Raw genomic sequence first — 20,320 nt, 5'->3', positions numbered from 1 at the left:
TGCTGTCCTGGCACTATATGGGCTTCCTAAATGCGACATGCCCCCCGAGCAAAATTTGCTCTCAAAAAGCCAAATATGACTCCTTCTCTTCTGAGCATTGTAGTTCGCCCGTAGTGCACTTCAGGTCAACTGATGGGGTACCTCCATACTCAGAAGAGATGTGGTTACAAATTTTGGGGGGTATTTTCTGCAATTAACCCTTGCAAAAATGTGAAATTTGGGGGGGAAACACACATTTTAGTGATTTTTTTTTTTTTTTTTTTTACGTATGCAAAAGTCGTGAAACCCCTGTGGGGTATTAAGGCTCACTTTATTTCTTGTTACGTTCCACAAGGGGTCTAGTTTCCAAAATGGTATGCCATGTGTTTTTTTTTTGCTGTCCTGGCACCATAGGGGCTTCCTAAATGCGACATGCCCCCGAGCAAAATTTGCTCTCAAAAAGCCAAATATGACTCCTTCTCTTCTGAGCATTGTAGTTCACCCATAGTACACCTCAGGTCAACTTATGGGGTACCTTCATACTCAGAAGAGATGGGAGTACAATGTTTGGGGGGTATTTTCTGCTATTAACCCTTGCAAAAATGTGAAATTTGGGGGGAAACACACATTTTATTTTTATTTTTTTACATATCCAAAAGTCGTGAAACCCCTGTGGGGTATTAAGGCTCACTTTATTCCTTGTTACGTACCTCAAGGGGTCTAGTTTCCAAAATGGTATGCCATGTGGGGGATTTTTGCTGTTCTGGCACCATAGGGGCTTCCTAAATGCAACATGCCTCCCAAAAACCATTTAAAAAAAACGTACTCTCCAAAATCCCCTTGTCGCTCCTTTGCTTCTGAGCCATCTACTGCGCCCGCCGAACACTTTACATAGACATATGAGGTATGTGCTTACTCGAGAGAAATTGGGCTACAAATATAAGTATACATTTTCTCCTTTTTCCTCTTGTAAAAATTCAAAAATTGGGTCTATAAGAACATGCGAGTGTAAAAAATGGAGATTGTGAATTTTCTCCTTCACTTTGCTGTTATTCCTGTGAAACACCTAAAGGGTTAAAACACGGACTGAATGTCATTTTGAATACTTTGGGGGGTGCAGTTTTTATAATGGGGTCATTTGTGGGGTATTTCTAATATGAAGACCCTTAAAATCCACTTCAAACCTGAACTGGTCCATGAAAATTTTTTCATTTTTGAAATTTTGTGAAAAATTGGAAAATTGCTGCTGAACTTTGAAGCCCTCTGGTGACTTCCAAAAGTAAAAACACGTAAATTTTATGATGCAAACATAATATAATGGGGTCATTTGTGGGGTATTTCTAATATGAAGACCCTTAAAATCCACTTCAAACCTGAACTGGTCCATGAAAAATTTTTCAGTTTTGAAATTTTGTGAAAAATTGGAAAATTGCTGCTGAACTTTGAAGCCCTCTGGTGACTTCCAAAAGTAAAAACACATAAATTTTATGAAGCAAACATAAAGTAGACATATTGTATATGTGCATAAAAAAAAATAATTTGGAATATCCATTTTCCTTACAAGCAGAGAGCTTCAAAGTTAGAAAAATGCAAAATTTTCATATTTTTCATAAAATTTGGGGATTTTTCACCAAGAAAGGATGCAAGATACCACAAAATTTTACCACTATGTCAAAGTAGAATATGTCACGAAAAAACAATCTCGGAATCAGAATGATAACTAAAAGCATTCCAGAGTTATTAATGTTTAAAGTGACAGTGGTCAGAATTTCAAAAAATGGCCGGGTCCTGAGGTGTAAAATGGCTGGGTCCTTAAGGGGTTAAATACACTTATTTGGCTTTTTCATTATTGCCTTTGGTTTAAAAATATCTTTTCAAACAAATATAAAAATGCTTTTATACAATAAAGTAGTAGTCCCATATAAAAAGCGCATGTTATACTTTCCATTGAGATCTGCCACTTGGACAACAGTTATTGGCTCACTGGTTTGTCATTTTGGTGCACCGGGGTCAAAACTGACCCAAGATAATATATGCACAGCGGGGGAGATTTATCAAAACCTGTCCAGAGGAAAAGTTTCTAAATTGCCCATAGCAACCAATCAGATCGCTTCTTTCAGAGACTTTTTCGAAAATAAAAGAAGTGATCTGATTGGTTGCTATGGGCAACTCAGCAACTTTTCCTCTGGACAAGTGTTTTTATGTTCTCCTTGTGTTTGCCTGGCTTTCCTTCAGATGCTCTGATTTCATCCCACACTCAAAAAAAGGTTCATTGGTTTACTATGAAAATTGTCTCTAGATTGTCTCTAGCGTGTGCGATAAGGGCTGATTTGTTGGTGAATATGTTGGTACTATTTAAAGTGCAACTGTCACGAAGAATATGCTTGTGAAGCTGTACACATTGGCCCTCATTTACTAAGAAAATCGGGTTGTAAGTCTATCTTGCTTTCTTACCCGACTGCTTTTTTTCCCCTGGTATTTATTATTATGTCGCATCCTGTTTGTCGCACGTGGGTTTTGTTGGTTTTGGTTTCCAACTCCTCTGAACTGTCGGGAAAAAATCCACAACAATACAACAAATTCGGGTTGGAAACCTTAATAAATACGTGGGAAAGCTCAGAAATGTCGGGTAACACCCCTTTTTCGGGTTTGGGAGAATCCACATCGGGTCTGTCGGGAAAAAATGTTGCATCATGTCGCAGACTGGTGCACGATGTCTGCGACATGGCGCAGACAAAGATGCGACAAAAAAACCCGACAAAAGAGGTCGGGTTTAGAATAGTAAATGAGGGCCATTGTGCACTAAGGCATTAGAGGTCCGTTAGGCTGCTTTATACTTACAGAATGCAGCTAGTAGTGCTGCGACCAATAACAGTTATTGTTTTCACCTGTACAGTATGCCTCCAGTTGTTTCACCACTACAAATCCCAGCATGCCCTGACAGCCAAAAGAGGTCAGGGCAAGCTGGGAGTTGTAGTGGTGAAACAGCTGGAGGCACCCTGTGTAGGTGAACTAAGGGCAGAAGAGTCGGCCCCAGCAGGCATTAGTGACGTAGTGCCTGCTGGGGTAGTCTGCCTGGTAGTGAGCACACTATCAGGCAGACAAGAATGCATTTCTACCATAGTAAAAAAAATTTTTTAAAAAATAAAAGGCAGGGAGGAAAAAGGATGGTGGGAGCTACTCTTTAAAGGGTAGCTCCCACCATCCTATTTTTTTTCCTCTGTCCCTGCCTATTGCCAATCTATCCCTAACCCCCTCCCTGCTTTTAATTTTTCTTTTTACTATATTAAAAATTACTTTTTGTCTGCCTGGTAGTGTGCTCACTACCAGGCAGACTTCCCCAGCAGGCACCACGTCACTGATGCCTGCTGGGAACAACACTTCCGCCCTTAGTTTATCTACACAGGGTGCCTCCAGCTGTTTCACCACTACAACTCCCAGCTTGCCCTGACATCTATAGGCTGTCAGGGCATGCTGGGAGTTGTAGTAGTGAAACAGCCCTGTGTAGATAAACTATAAGTTAGTGCCATGCGGTGCTACGGTGCTAGCCCGTTCCCTCCGTCAAAGCCCCCCCATACCCTGTTCCTTCCATCACAACCCCCCGCCCGATGTAGTACATATGTACTACAAAATATTTAAAAAAAAAGTTGGTGACAGTGCCCATTTAAGGAAACTTTCTAAGATAAGGAAGCAGACAACCACTTTAATAACACCACATTTGAAACATATAAAGAAGAGCAATATCTAATAAAAACTGTAAAAGATGTGGGAGTCTAGCTACAAAATGGAATCATTAATATCTTTCTATTTGTAAATATTTTGCTACAGTGTTTCTTTAGTTTCTTACTTTAGAAGACTGCTGAAGTCCGACACCTGGACCTGTGAGGTGCTGCTGTCCTTGGTGCTGCTGCTTGGCTGGTCAAAGTAAGTCAAGAAAGCATCAGCCAGCATGTTATCGTCCACATTGCCTAGAGCACCTGAAAGGGGGAAAAAAATCAATATTTATGTTTAGATAAAGTTAATACAGTGAAACTTATATAAGACGACCACCCAAAATTGCATTAAAAAAGTGGTCTTCTCAAACAAGATAGTTAGTATGCAAAATACATGATGGAACTGAACTTCTGGTCTGGATAAGAAGATTGTTTCCTGAAGAGGTGATCTTATAGAGAGGTTAATGTACATGTAATTGGAAAGATCCTTGTTTTAAAGGGGTACTCCGGTGGAAAACTTCTTTTTTTTTTTTTTTTTCATCAACTGGTGCCTACTACTTTTACCCCCCCCCCTGCACTGATCCCTCTCCCTGATTGCATTTCATGCTGTGAGTATGTTTGAATAAAGGAACCTTTTCTAAAGAGAAGACTGGTGAGTTGCCGATTCATTCTATTCCTTCATTGCCTTTTGAAGATTTGAACTTTTGCCAAGTATCAGCGCACCACCACATCTCTACTTATATTTCTCTGTATAAGCGTCATACACGACTGTCCGTCAGAGCCTACAATAGCAGTGTCGAATATCACTTCTTTGCATTAGTTAAATTTGTAAATTACTTCTATTAAAAAATCTTAATCCTTCCAGAACTTATTAGCTGCTGAATACTACAGAGGAAATTCTTTTCTTTTTGGAACACAGAGCTCTCTGCTGACATCATGAGTACAGTGCTCTCTGCTGAGATCTCTGTCCATTTTAAGAACTGTCCAGGGTAGGAGAAAATCCCCATAGCAAACATATGTGGCTCCGGTCAGTTCCTAAAATGAACAGAGATGTCAGCAGAGAGCACTGTGCTCGTGATGTCAGCAGAGAGCTCTGTGTTCCAAAAAGAAAAGAATTTCCTCTGTAGTATTCAGCAGCTAATAAGTACTGGAAGGATTAAGATTTTTTTTATAGAAGTAATTTACAAATCTGTTTAACTTTCTGGCACCAGTTGATTTAAAAAAAAAAAAATTATAAATTCCACCGGAGTACCCCTTTAAAGGAACTAAACAGGGCCAGAGGCAGCCACCTGTCCGTTTCTTTCTATAGCAATAGACATACATGTTCTGCTACGACGTTTCCCCTAGCTGACAGTGCTGAGTTCTATACAGGGGAAAGGATCTTCTTAGTAACATAAAAGAGAAAAACTGCACAATAGGCTCTTTTGCCAGTTTAAACATTAAAGCTTTTATATTGATAAAATGACACCTTCAGCCTATGCGTTGCAGCTGGGATTGTCTGGGATGCTCAGGAAGATAAGGATGGTGGAGATCTGGGGGAAATGGCCCCTTTTACCTTTTCAATAACCCAGCCCGAAACATACAGAAGGGAATAAAAGTTACATTTTGAAGAATAACATGTAGCCTGTAAAAAGGCTACTAGGACTGTGTGTGAGGGATTATTCTGGATGTGTATCAACATTTATGTTTAGTTAGGCTGTACACACATATGGTTAGACATCAGGCATTAAAGGGGTACTCCGGCCCCAAGACATGTTATCCCCTATCCAAAAGATAGGGGATAAGATGTCTGATCGCGAGGGTTCCTCCGCTGGGGACCCCCACAATCTAGCATGCAGCACCCACCTGTAAGCACTGCTGGAAGCGGTGGAGGCTCTCAGTGTTATGCTTCCCGACCACAGGGACAAAGTATCGTGACGTCATGACTCCGCCCCCGTGTGACATCACGCCTGCCCTCTCAATGCAAGTCTATGGGAGGGGGCGTAACGCCCCCTCCCATAGACTTGCATTGAGGGGGCGGGGCGTGACCTCACACCGGGGCGGAGTCGTGATCAGACATCTTATCCCCTATCCTTTGGATAGAGGATAAGATGTCTTGGGGCTGGAGTACCCCTTTAATACCATGCTATGTGTTCACTTTACAGCCTGGCTATTTAGTCATCAGATACACAGGAGTAGGATCTCAAGACAATCAAACCTGTTATTCTAAGACATCAAATATGTGTAGGTTAAATCCGAAATATCAAAAATAGTTGTTTTTCCGAGAGTGAATAAATATTGCAAGAGTCGGAAATCTAGGATGCTACTTGAGCAGCATCTGTAGTATTGATACATTATTGATAGTTGTATTGAACTCAATAATAACACTGTATTCAGTAAGCTCCTAAACTCTCCCTAGAGGCAGCTGAAGACATCTAGTATATATATCTAGTATATCTGTATGTAACTATGACTGTGTGAAGGAGAGCTGAAGACATCTAGTATGTATATCTAGTATATCTGTATGTAACTATGACTGTGTGAAGGAGAACTGAAGACATCTAGTATGTATATCTAGTATATCTGTATGTAACTATGACTGTGTGAAGGGGAGCTGAAGACATCTAGTATATATCTAGTATATCTGTATGTAACTATGACTGTGTGAAGGGGAGCTGAAGACATCTAGTATATATATATCTAGTATATCTGTATGTAACTATGACTGTGTGAAGGGGAGCTGAAGACATCTAGTATATATATCTAGTATATCTGTATGTAACTATGACTGTGTGAAGGGGAGCTGAAGACATCTAGTATATATCTAGTATATCTGTATGTAACTATGACTGTGTGAAGGGGAGCTGAAGACATCTAGTATATATATCTAGTATATCTGTATGTAACTATGACTGTGTGAAGGAGAGCTGAAGATATCTAGTATATATATCTAGTATATCTGTATGTAACTATGACTGTGTGAAGGAGAGCTGAAGACATCTAGTATATATATCTAGTATATCTGTATGTAACTATGACTGTGTGAAGGAGAGCTGAAGACATCTAGTATATATCTAGTATATCTGTATGTAACTATGACTGTGTGAAGGAGAGCTGAAGACATCTAGTATATATCTAGTATATCTGTATGTAACTATGACTGTGTGAAGGGGAGCTGAAGACATCTAGTATATATATTTAGTATATTTGTATGTAACTATGACTGTGTGAAGGGGAGCTGAAGACATCTAGTATATATCTAGTATATCTGTATGTAACTATGACTGTGTGAAGGAGAGCTGAAGACATCTAGTATATATATCTAGTATATCTGTATGTAACTATGACTGTGTGAAGGGGAGCTGAAGACATCTAGTATATATATCTAGTATATCTGTATGTAACTATGACTGTGTAAAGGAGAGCTGAAGACATCTAGTATATATATCTAGTATATCTGTATGTAACTATGACTGTGTGAAGGGGAGCTGAAGACATCTAGTATATATATCTAGTATATCTGTATGTAACTATGACTGTGTGAAGGGGAGCTGAAGACATCTAGTATATATATCTAGTATATCTGTATGTAACTATGACTGTGTGAAGGAGAGCTGAAGACATCTAGTATATATCTAGTATATCTGTATGTAACTATGACTGTGTGAAGGGGAGCTGAAGACATCTAGTATATATATCTAGTATATCTGTATGTAACTATGACTGTGTGAATGAGAGCTGAAGACATCTAGTATATATATCTAGTATATCTGTATGTAACTATGACTGTGTAAAGGAGAGCTGAAGACATCTAGTATATATGTCTAGTATATCTGTATGTAACTATGACTGTGTGAAGGGGAGCTGAAGACATCTAGTATATATATCTAGTATATCTGTATGTAACTATGACTGTGTGAAGGAGAACTGAAGACATCTAGTATATATATCTAGTATATCTGTATGTAACTATGACTGTGTGAAGGAGAGCTGAAGACATCTAGTATATATATCTAGTATATCTGTATGTAACTATGACTGTGTGAAGGAGAGCTGAAGACATCTAGTATATATATCTAGTATATCTGTATGTAACTATGACTGTGAAGGGGAGCTGAAGACATCTAGTATATATATCTAGTATATCTGTATGTAACTATGACTGTGTGAAGGGGAGCTGTAGACATCTAGTATATATCTAGTATATCTGTATGTAACTATGACTGTGTGAAGGAGAGCTGAAGACATCTAGTATATATATCTAGTATATCTGTATGTAACTATGACTGTGTGAAGGGGAGCTGAAGACATCTAGTATATATCTAGTATATCTGTATGTAACTATGACTGTGTGAAGGGGAGCTGAAGACATCTAGTATATATATCTAGTATATCTGTATGTAACTATGACTGTGTGAAGGAGAGCTGAAGACATCTAGTATATATATCTAGTATATCTGTATGTAACTATGACTGTGTGAAGGAGAACTGAAGACATCTAGTATATATCTAGTATATCTGTATGTAACTATGACTGTGTGAAGGAGAACTGAAGACATCTAGTATATATCTAGTATATCTGTATGTAACTATGACTGTGTGAAGGGGAGCTGAAGACATCTAGTATATATATCTAGTATATCTGTATGTAACTATGACTGTGTGAAAGGGAGCTGAAGACATCTAGTATATATCTAGTATATCTGTATGTAACTATAACTGTGTGAAGGGGAGCTGAAGACATCTAGTATATATATCTAGTATATCTGTATGTAACTATGACTGTGTGAAGGAGAGCTGAAGACATCTAGTATATATCTAGTATATCTGTATGTAACTATGACTGTGTGAAGGAGAGCTGAAGACATCTAGTATATATCTAGTATATCTGTATGTAACTATGACTGTGTGAAGGAGAGCTGAAGACATCTAGTATATATATCTAGTATATCTGTATGTAACTATGACTGTGTGAAGGGGAGCTGAAGACATCTAGTATATATATCTAGTATATCTGTATGTAACTATGACTGTGTGAAGGAGAGCTGAAGACATCTAGTATATATATCTAGTATATCTGTATGTAACTATGACTGTGAAGGGGAGCTGAAGACATCTAGTATATATATCTAGTATATCTGTATGTAACTATGACTGTGTGAAGGGGAGCTGTAGACATCTAGTATATATCTAGTATATCTGTATGTAACTATGACTGTGTGAAGGAGAGCTGAAGACATCTAGTATATATCTAGTATATCTGTATGTAACTATGACTGTGTGAAAGGGAGCTGAAGACATCTAGTATATATCTAGTATATCTGTATGTAACTATAACTGTGTGAAGGGGAGCTGAAGACATCTAGTATATATATCTAGTATATCTGTATGTAACTATGACTGTGTGAAGGAGAGCTGAAGACATCTAGTATATATATCTAGTATATCTGTATGTAACTATGACTGTGTGAAGGGGAGCTGAAGACATCTAGTATATATCTAGTATATCTGTATGTAACTATGACTGTGTGAAGGAGAGCTGAAGACATCTAGTATATATATCTAGTATATCTGTATGTAACTATGACTGTGTGAAGGAGAGCTGAAGATATCTAGTATATATATCTAGTATATCTGTATGTAACTATGACTGTGTGAAGGGGAGCTGAAGACATCTAGTATATATATCTAGTATATCTGTATGTAACTATGACTGTGTGAAGGGGAGCTGAAGACATCTAGTATATATCTAGTATATCTGTATGTAACTATGACTGTGTGAAGGGGAGCTGAAGACATCTAGTATATATCTAGTATATCGGTATGTAACTATGACTGTGTGAAGGAGAGCTGAAGACATCTAGTATATATATCTAGTATATCTGTATGTAACTATGACTGTGTGAAGGGGAGCTGAAGACATCTAGTATATATATCTAGTATATCTGTATGTAACTATGACTGTGTGAAGGAGAGCTGAAGACATCTAGTATATATATCTAGTATATCTGTATGTAACTATGACTGTGTGAAGGAGAACTGAAGACATCTAGTATATATCTAGTATATCTGTATGTAACTATGACTGTGTGAAGGAGAACTGAAGACATCTAGTATATATCTAGTATATCTGTATGTAACTATGACTGTGTGAAGGAGAGCTGAAGACATCTAGTATATATATCTAGTATATCTGTATGTAACTATGACTGTGTGAAAGGGAGCTGAAGACATCTAGTATATATATCTAGTATATCTGTATGTAACTATAACTGTGTGAAGGGGAGCTGAAGACATCTAGTATATATATCTAGTATATCTGTATGTAACTATGACTGTGTGAAGGAGAGCTGAAGACATCTAGTATATATATCTAGTATATCTGTATGTAACTATGACTGTGTGAAGGGGAGCTGTAGACATCTAGTATATATCTAGTATATCTGTATGTAACTATGACTGTGTGAAGGAGAGCTGAAGACATCTAGTATATATATCTAGTATATCTGTATGTAACTATGACTGTGTGAAGGAGAGCTGAAGACATCTAGTATATATATCTAGTATATCTGCATGTAACTATGACTGTGTGAAGGGGAGCTGAAGACATCTAGTATATATCTAGTATATCTGTATGTAACTATGACTGTGTGAAGGAGAGCTGAAGACATCTAGTATATATATCTAGTATATCTGTATGTAACTATGACTGTGTGAAGGGGAGCTGAAGACATCTAGTATATATATCTAGTATATCTGTATGTAACTATGACTGTGTGAAGGGGAGCTGAAGACATCTAGTATATATCTAGTATATCTGTATGTAACTATGACTGTGTGAAGGAGAGCTGAAGACATCTAGTATATATATCTAGTACATCTGTATGTAACTATGACTGTGTGAAGGAGAGCTGAAGACATCTAGTATATACATCTAGTATATCTGTATGTAACTATGACTGTGTGAAGGGGAGCTGAAGACATCTAGTATATATCTAGTATATCTGTATGTAACTATGACTGTGTGAAGGGGAGCTGAAGACATCTAGTATATATCTAGTATATCTGTATGTAACTATGACTGTGTGAAGGGGAGCTGAAGACATCTAGTATATATCTAGTATATCTGTATGCAACTATGACTGTTTGAAGGAGAGCTGAAGACATCTAGTATATATATCTAGTATATCTGTATGTAACTATGACTGTGTGAAGGAGAGCTGAAGACATCTAGTATATATATCTAGTATATCTGTATGTAACTATGACTGTGTGAAGGAGAACTGAAGACATCTAGTATATATCTAGTATATCTGTATGTAACTATGACTGTGTGAAGGAGAGCTGAAGACATCTAGTATATATATCTAGTATATCTGTATGTAACTATGACTGTGTGAAAGGGAGCTGAAGACATCTAGTATATATATCTAGTATATCTGTATGTAACTATAACTGTGTGAAGGGGAGCTGAAGACATCTAGTATATATATCTAGTATATCTGTATGTAACTATGACTGTGTGAAGGAGAGCTGAAGACATCTAGTATATAAATCTAGTATATCTGTATGTAACTATGACTGTGTGAAGGAGAACTGAAGACATCTAGTATATATCTAGTATATCTGTATGTAACTATGACTGTGTGAAGGAGAACTGAAGACATCTAGTATATATCTAGTATATCTGTATGTAACTATGACTGTGTGAAGGAGAGCTGAAGACATCTAGTATATATATCTAGTATATCTGTATGTAACTATGACTGTGTGAAAGGGAGCTGAAGACATCTAGTATATATATCTAGTATATCTGTATGTAACTATAACTGTGTGAAGGGGAGCTGAAGACATCTAGTATATATATCTAGTATATCTGTATGTAACTATGACTGTGTGAAAGAGAGCTGAAGACATCTAGTATATATATCTAGTATATCTGTATGTAACTATGACTGTGTGAAGGGGAGCTGAAGACATCTAGTATATATCTAGTATATCTGTATGTAACTATGACTGTGTGAAGGAGAGCTGAAGACATCTAGTATATATCTAGTATATCTGTATGTAACTATGACTGTGTGAAGGGGAGCTGAAGACATCTAGTATATATATCTAGTATATCTGTATGTAACTATGACTGTGTGAAGGAGAGCTGAAGACATCTAGTATATATATCTAGTATATCTGTATGTAACTATGACTGTGTGAAGGAGAGCTGAATACATCTAGTATATATATCTAGTATATCTGTATGTAACTATGACTGTGTGAAGGAGAGCTGAATACATCTAGTATATATATCTAGTATATCTGTATGTAACTATGACTGTGTGAAGGAGAGCTGAAGACATCTAGTATATATATCTAGTATATCAGTATGTAACTATGACTGTGTGAAGGGGAGCTGAAGATATCTAGTATATATATCTAGTATATCTGTATGTAACAATGACTGTGTGAAGGAGAGCTGAAGACATCTAGTATATATATCTAGTATATCTGTATGTAACTATGACTGTGTGAAGGAGAGCTGAAGACATCTAGTATATATATCTAGTATATCTGTATGTAACTATGACTGTGTGAAGGAGAGCTGAAGACATCTAGTATATATCTAGTATATCTGTATGTAACTATGACTGTGTGAAGGAGAGCTGAAGACATCTAGTATATATATCTAGTATATCTGTATGTAACTATGACTGTGTGAAGGGGAGCTGAAGACATCTAGTATATATCTAGTATATCTGTATGTAACTATGACTGTGTGAAGGAGAGCTGAAGACATCTAGTATATATATCTAGTATATCTGTATGTAACTATGACTGTGTGAAGGAGAGCTGAAGACATCTAGTATATATATCTAGTATATCTGCATGTAACTATGACTGTGTGAAGGGGAGCTGAAGACATCTAGTATATATCTAGTATATCTGTATGTAACTATGACTGTGTGAAGGAGAGCTGAAGACATCTAGTATATATATCTAGTATATCTGTATGTAACTATGACTGTGTGAAGGGGAGCTGAAGACATCTAGTATATATATCTAGTATATCTGTATGTAACTATGACTGTGTGAAGGGGAGCTGAAGACATCTAGTATATATCTAGTATATCTGTATGTAACTATGACTGTGTGAAGGAGAGCTGAAGACATCTAGTATATATATCTAGTACATCTGTATGTAACTATGACTGTGTGAAGGAGAGCTGAAGACATCTAGTATATACATCTAGTATATCTGTATGTAACTATGACTGTGTGAAGGGGAGCTGAAGACATCTAGTATATATCTAGTATATCTGTATGTAACTATGACTGTGTGAAGGGGAGCTGAAGACATCTAGTATATATCTAGTATATCTGTATGTAACTATGACTGTGTGAAGGGGAGCTGAAGACATCTAGTATATATCTAGTATATCTGTATGCAACTATGACTGTTTGAAGGAGAGCTGAAGACATCTAGTATATATATCTAGTATATCTGTATGTAACTATGACTGTGTGAAGGAGAGCTGAAGACATCTAGTATATATCTAGTATATCTGTATGTAACTATGACTGTGTGAAGGAGAACTGAAGACATCTAGTATATATCTAGTATATCTGTATGTAACTATGACTGTGTGAAGGAGAGCTGAAGACATCTAGTATATATATCTAGTATATCTGTATGTAACTATGACTGTGTGAAAGGGAGCTGAAGACATCTAGTATATATATCTAGTATATCTGTATGTAACTATAACTGTGTGAAGGGGAGCTGAAGACATCTAGTATATATATCTAGTATATCTGTATGTAACTATGACTGTGTGAAGGAGAGCTGAAGACATCTAGTATATATATCTAGTATATCTGTATGTAACTATGACTGTGTGAAGGAGAACTGAAGACATCTAGTATATATCTAGTATATCTGTATGTAACTATGACTGTGTGAAGGAGAACTGAAGACATCTAGTATATATCTAGTATATCTGTATGTAACTATGACTGTGTGAAGGAGAGCTGAAGACATCTAGTATATATATCTAGTATATCTGTATGTAACTATGACTGTGTGAAAGGGAGCTGAAGACATCTAGTATATATATCTAGTATATCTGTATGTAACTATAACTGTGTGAAGGGGAGCTGAAGACATCTAGTATATATATCTAGTATATCTGTATGTAACTATGACTGTGTGAAGGAGAGCTGAAGACATCTAGTATATATATCTAGTATATCTGTATGTAACTATGACTGTGTGAAGGAGAGCTGAATACATCTAGTATATATATCTAGTATATCTGTATGTAACTATGACTGTGTGAAGGAGAGCTGAATACATCTAGTATATATATCTAGTATATCTGTATGTAACTATGACTGTGTGAAGGAGAGCTGAAGACATCTAGTATATATATCTAGTATATCAGTATGTAACTATGACTGTGTGAAGGGGAGCTGAAGATATCTAGTATATATATCTAGTATATCTGTATGTAACAATGACTGTGTGAAGGAGAGCTGAAGACATCTAGTATATATATCTAGTATATCTGTATGTAACTATGACTGTGTGAAGGAGAGCTGAAGACATCTAGTATATATATCTAGTATATCTGTATGTAACTATGACTGTGTGAAGGAGAGCTGAAGACATCTAGTATATATCTAGTATATCTGTATGTAACTATGACTGTGTGAAGGAGAGCTGAAGACATCTAGTATATATATCTAGTATATCTGTATGTAACTATGACTGTGTGAAGGGGAGCTGAAGACATCTAGTATATATCTAGTATATCTGTATGTAACTATGACTGTGTGAAGGAGAGCTGAAGACATCTAGTATATATATCTAGTATATCTGTATGTAACTATGACTGTGTGAAGGAGAGCTGAAGACATCTAGCATATATCTAGTATATCTGTATGTAACTATGACTGTGTGAAGGAGAGCTGAAGACATCTAGTATATATATCTAGTATATCTGTATGTAACTATGACTGTGAAGGGGAGCTGAAGACATCTAGTATATATATCTAGTATATCTGTATGTAACTATGACTGTGTGAAGGAGAGCTGAAGACATCTAGTATATATATCTAGTATATCTGTATGTAACTATGACTGTGAAGGGGAGCTGAAGACATCTAGTATATATATCTAGTATATCTGTATGTAACTATGACTGTGTGAAGGGGAGCTGTAGACATCTAGTATATATCTAGTATATCTGTATGTAACTATGACTGTGTGAAGGAGAGCTGAAGACATCTAGTATATATATCTAGTATATCTGTATGTAACTATGACTGTGTGAAGGAGAACTGAAGACATCTAGTATATATATCTAGTATATCTGTATGTAACTATGACTGTGTGAAGGAGAGCTGAAGACATCTAGTATATATATCTAGTATATCTGTATGTAACTATGACTGTGTGAAGGAGAACTGAAGACATCTAGTATATATATCTAGTATATCTGTATGTCACTATGACTGTGTGAAGGAGAGCTGAAGACATCTAGTATATATCTAGTATATCTGTATGTAACTATGACTGTGTGAAGGAGAGCTGAAGACATCTAGTATATATATCGAGTATATCTGTATGTAACTATTACTGTGTGAAGGAGAGCTGAAGACATCTAGTATATATCTAGTATATCTGTATGTAACTATGACTGTGTGAAGGAGAGCTGAAGACATCTAGTATATATCTAGTATATCTGTATGTAACTATGACTGTGTGAAGGGGAGCTGAAGACATCTAGTATATATATCTAGTATATCTGTATGTAACTATGACTGTGTGAAGGGGAGCTGAAGACATCTAGTATATATATCGAGTATATCTGTATGTAACTATTACTGTGTGAAGGAGAGCTGAAGACATCTAGTATATATCTAGTATATCTGTATGTAACAATGACTGTGTGAAGGAGAGCTGAAGACATCTAGTATATATATCTAGTATATCTGTATGTAACTATGACTGTGTGAAGGAGAGCTGAAGACATCTAGTATATATATCTAGTACATCTGTATGTAACTATGACTGTGTGAAGGAGAGCTGAAGACATCTAGTATATATATCTAGTATATCTGTATGTCACTATGACTGTGTGAAGGAGAGCTGAAGACATCTAGTATATATATCTAGTATATCTGTATGTAACTATGACTGTGTGAAGGAGAGCTGAAGACATCTAGTATATATCTAGTATATCTGTATGTAACTATGACTGTGTGAAGGGGAGCTGAAGACATCTAGTATATATATCTAGTATATCTGTATGTAACTATGACTGTGTGAAGGGGAGCTGAAGACATCTAGTATATATCTAGTATATCTGTATGTAACTATGACTGTGTGAAGGGGAGCTGAAGACATCTAGTATATATCTAGTATATCTGTATGTAACTATGACTGTGTGAAGGGGAGCTGAAGACATCTAGTATATATCTAGTATATCTGTATGCAACAATGACTGTGTGAAGGAGAGCTGAAGACATCTAGTATATATATCTAGTATATCTGTATGTAACTATGACTGTGTGAAGGAGAGCTGAAGACATCTAGTATATATCTAGTATATCTGTATGTAACTATGACTGTGTGAAGGGGAGCTGAAGACATCTAGTATATATATCTAGTATATCTGTATGTAATTATGACTGTGCGAAGGAGAGCTGAAGACATCTAGTATATATATCTAGTATATCTGTATGTAACTATGACTGTGTGAAGGGGAGCTGAAGACATCTAGTATATATATCTAGTATATCTGTATGTAACTATGACTGTGTGAAGGGGAGCTGAAGACATCTAGTATATATATCTAGTATATCTGTATGTAACTATGACTGTGTGAAGGAGAGCTGAAGACATCTAGTATATATCTAGTATATCTGTATGTAACTATGACTGTGTGAAGGAGAGCTGAAGACATCTAGTATATATATCTAGTATATCTGTATGTAACTATGACTGTGTGAAGGGGAGCTGAAGACATCTAGTATATATCTAGTATATCTGTATGTAACTATGACTGTGTGAAGGAGAGCTGAAGACATCTAGTATATATATCTAGTATATCTGTATGTAACTATGACTGTGTGAAGGAGAGCTGAAGACATCTAGCATATATCTAGTATATCTGTATGTAACTATGACTGTGTGAAGGAGAGCTGAAGACATCTAGTATATATATCTAGTATATCTGTATGTAACTATGACTGTGAAGGGGAGCTGAAGACATCTAGTATATATATCTAGTATATCTGTATGTAACTATGACTGTGTGAAGGAGAGCTGAAGACATCTAGTATATATATCTAGTATATCTGTATGTAACTATGACTGTGAAGGGGAGCTGAAGACATCTAATATATATATCTAGTATATCTGTATGTAACTATGACTGTGTGAAGGGGAGCTGTAGACATCTAGTATATATCTAGTATATCTGTATGTAACTATGACTGTGTGAAGGAGAGCTGAAGACATCTAGTATATATATCTAGTATATCTGTATGTAACTATGACTGTGTGAAGGAGAACTGAAGACATCTAGTATATATATCTAGTATATCTGTATGTAACTATGACTGTGTGAAGGAGAGCTGAAGACATCTAGTATATATATCTAGTATATCTGTATGTAACTATGACTGTGTGAAGGAGAACTGAAGACATCTAGTATATATATCTAGTATATCTGTATGTAACTATGACTGTGCGAAGGAGAGCTGAAGACATCTAGTATATATATCTAGTATATCTGTATGTCACTATGACTGTGTGAAGGAGAGCTGAAGACATCTAGTATATATCTAGTATATCTGTATGTAACTATGACTGTGTGAAGGAGAGCTGAAGACATCTAGTATATATATCGAGTATATCTGTATGTAACTATTACTGTGTGAAGGAGAGCTGAAGACATCTAGTATATATCTAGTATATCTGTATGTAACTATGACTGCGTGAAGGAGAGCTGAAGACATCTAGTATATATCTAGTATATCTGTATGTAACTATGACTGTGTGAAGGGGAGCTGAAGACATCTAGTATATATATCTAGTATATCTGTATGTAACTATGACTGTGTGAAGGGGAGCTGAAGACATCTAGTATATATATCGAGTATATCTGTATGTAACTATTACTGTGTGAAGGAGAGCTGAAGACATCTAGTATATATCTAGTATATCTGTATGTAACAATGACTGTGTGAAGGAGAGCTGAAGACATCTAGTATATATATCTAGTATATCTGTATGTAACTATGACTGTGTGAAGGGGAGCTGAAGACATCTAGTATATATCTAGTATATCTGTATGTAACTATGACTGTGTGAAGGGGAGCTGAAGACATCTAGTATATATCTAGTATATCTGTATGTAACTATGACTGTGTGAAGGGGAGCTGAAGACATCTAGTATATATCTAGTATATCTGTATGCAACAATGACTGTGTGAAGGAGAGCTGAAGACATCTAGTATATATATCTAGTATATCTGTATGTAACTATGACTGTGTGAAGGAGAGCTGAAGACATCTAGTATATATCTAGTATATCTGTATGTAACTATGACTGTGTGAAGGGGAGCTGAAGACATCTAGTATATATATCTAGTATATCTGTATGTAATTATGACTGTGCGAAGGAGAGCTGAAGACATCTAGTATATATATCTAGTATATCTGTATGTAACTATGACTGTGTGAAGGGGAGCTGAAGACATCTAGTATATATATCTAGTATATCTGTATGTAACTATGACTGTGTGAAGGAGAGCTGAAGACATCTAGTATATATATCTAGTATATCTGTATGTAACTATGACTGTGTGAAGGAGAGCTGAAGACATCTAGTATATATATCTAGTATATTTGTATGTAACTATGACTGTGTGAAGGAGAGCTGAAGACATCTAGTATATATATATAGTATATCTGTATGTAACTATGACTGTGTGAAGGGGAGCTGAAGACATCTAGTATATATATCTAGTATATCTGTATGTAACTATGACTGTGTGAAGGAGAGCTGAAGACATCTAGTATATATATCTAGTATATCTGTATGTAACTATGACTGTGTGAAGGAGAGCTGAAGACATCTAGTATATATATCTAGTATATCTGTATGTAACTATGACTGTGTGAAGGGGAGCTGAGGATTCTGAGCCCTATATAATGAAATGAATCGGTGCAGAAATATGGTCATTTTAAAGAAAAAAAGTTATGCTTCAAGCTAAACTCCAGAAAATTAAGAAAATACTCATAATTTTTTACAATGCCTATGGAACTAGGTACTCACCTGCCATGGTGCACATAAGAGTGATGGTTACCACTTTAACCAACATTTTACTTTTGAGTCTGTGGAGAGAAATGTTAGATGTTAGATGCTTTTACCGAATACATAGTTCATTCCCATCAGTTAAAGAGTAGCTCCCACCATCCTTTTTTTTTTCTATCCTTGCCTATTACCCATTTATCCCTAACCCCCTCCCTGCTTTTATTTATTTTTTTACTATGTTGAAAATGACTTTTTGTCTTCCTTGTAGTGTGCTCACTTACCCGCAGACTTCCCCAGCAGGCACCACGTCACTGATGCCTGCTGGGGAGGCTTAGTTCATCTACACAGGGTGCCTCCAGCTGTTTCACTACTACAACTCCCAGCTTGCCCTGACATCTATTGGCTGTCAGGGCAAGCTAGGAGTTGTAGTGTTGAAACAGTTGGAGGCACCCTGTGCAGAAAACAATTAGTTAGGGCCATGGGCGCGGCGCTACCCCGTTCCCTCCGTCTGTTCCCCAATCCCCCCCCACCGTGTTAAAATGCCGAACCCCGCTCTCCCCCAACCCCCGATCCCCGCTCTCCCCTAAAACAGATTCATACATACTGCCAGACAGTCCGGTGTGAGGTGAGATTTCCGATTCCATGCACAGGGCAGCAGCAGCGGTGGCGTCATGTGCAGGAGGAGTGGCCGGCCAGCCAGGGAGCCAATGCGCTCGCTCCCTGCCTGTCTGATTGACAGGCAGGGAGCGAGCGCAGGCTGAATGAATTAGGACCGATGCCCGGCCGGCATCAGTCCGAATTCAGGCGTGACGTCACGACAGCCTGCAGCCGGCCACTAGGAGGGAGACCCCTGGTGGCCGGTTTTCAAACGTGAATTAAAGCCTTTTAATAAAAATAAAAAAATAATGAAAATGTATTAGAGATATGTTGTAGTACATATGTACTACAACATATATAAAAAAAAAGTTCATGACAGTGCCCATTTAACACCTAGAAAGAGATGACATTTTTTTTAATGAAATATTTCTGTGGTATATTTATTGCTATACAAAATATAAATCCTAAACCTTCTTGCCTTCTCTTATAGAGTCATACATTATCAGTGGAATATGTTATCAGTGGTGCCCAAATGAGCGGCATGGCCCTACCATATATCTATCCACCACTTCCAGGCGATCCTGATGCCCCTGTCCCATTTTTGATGAGTAAACATGAGCTGGCATCCAGCTGTCAGGTCCGTACGTCCAGTGCCTCCCCCACTCTCCAGACACCTCCAGAAAAGATGGTATTTAATTCCTTACCTGATCTCTACTTCTTCAGGTCTAGATG

General features: G+C 36.9%; 1 protein-coding gene across 2 annotated transcripts in view; it reads right to left on the bottom strand.

The window, feature by feature from the left end:
• The window catches only part of LOC130293969 (apolipoprotein A-IV-like), a 47,209-nt gene that overhangs the window by 5,090 nt on the left and 21,799 nt on the right, over positions 1-20,320 (bottom strand). The window contains exons 2-3 of one of the 2 annotated variants that reach the window (XM_056543306.1): positions 19,013-19,071; positions 3,827-3,956 (exon numbers count right to left, since the gene is read on the bottom strand). In XM_056543306.1, coding sequence (XP_056399281.1) covers positions 3,827-3,956; positions 19,013-19,058 — 176 coding nt within the window. In that variant the 5' untranslated portion in view covers positions 19,059-19,071. The remainder of the gene's footprint in view (positions 1-3,826; positions 3,957-19,012; positions 19,072-20,320) is intronic. The other variant, XM_056543307.1, reaches the window with a different exon arrangement.

The sequence above is a fragment of the Hyla sarda genome, chromosome 10, assembly GCF_029499605.1.
Source record: "Hyla sarda isolate aHylSar1 chromosome 10, aHylSar1.hap1, whole genome shotgun sequence".
Classification (NCBI taxonomy): Eukaryota; Metazoa; Chordata; class Amphibia; order Anura; family Hylidae; genus Hyla; species Hyla sarda.
This window is presented reverse-complemented; position numbering and strand designations above follow the sequence as displayed.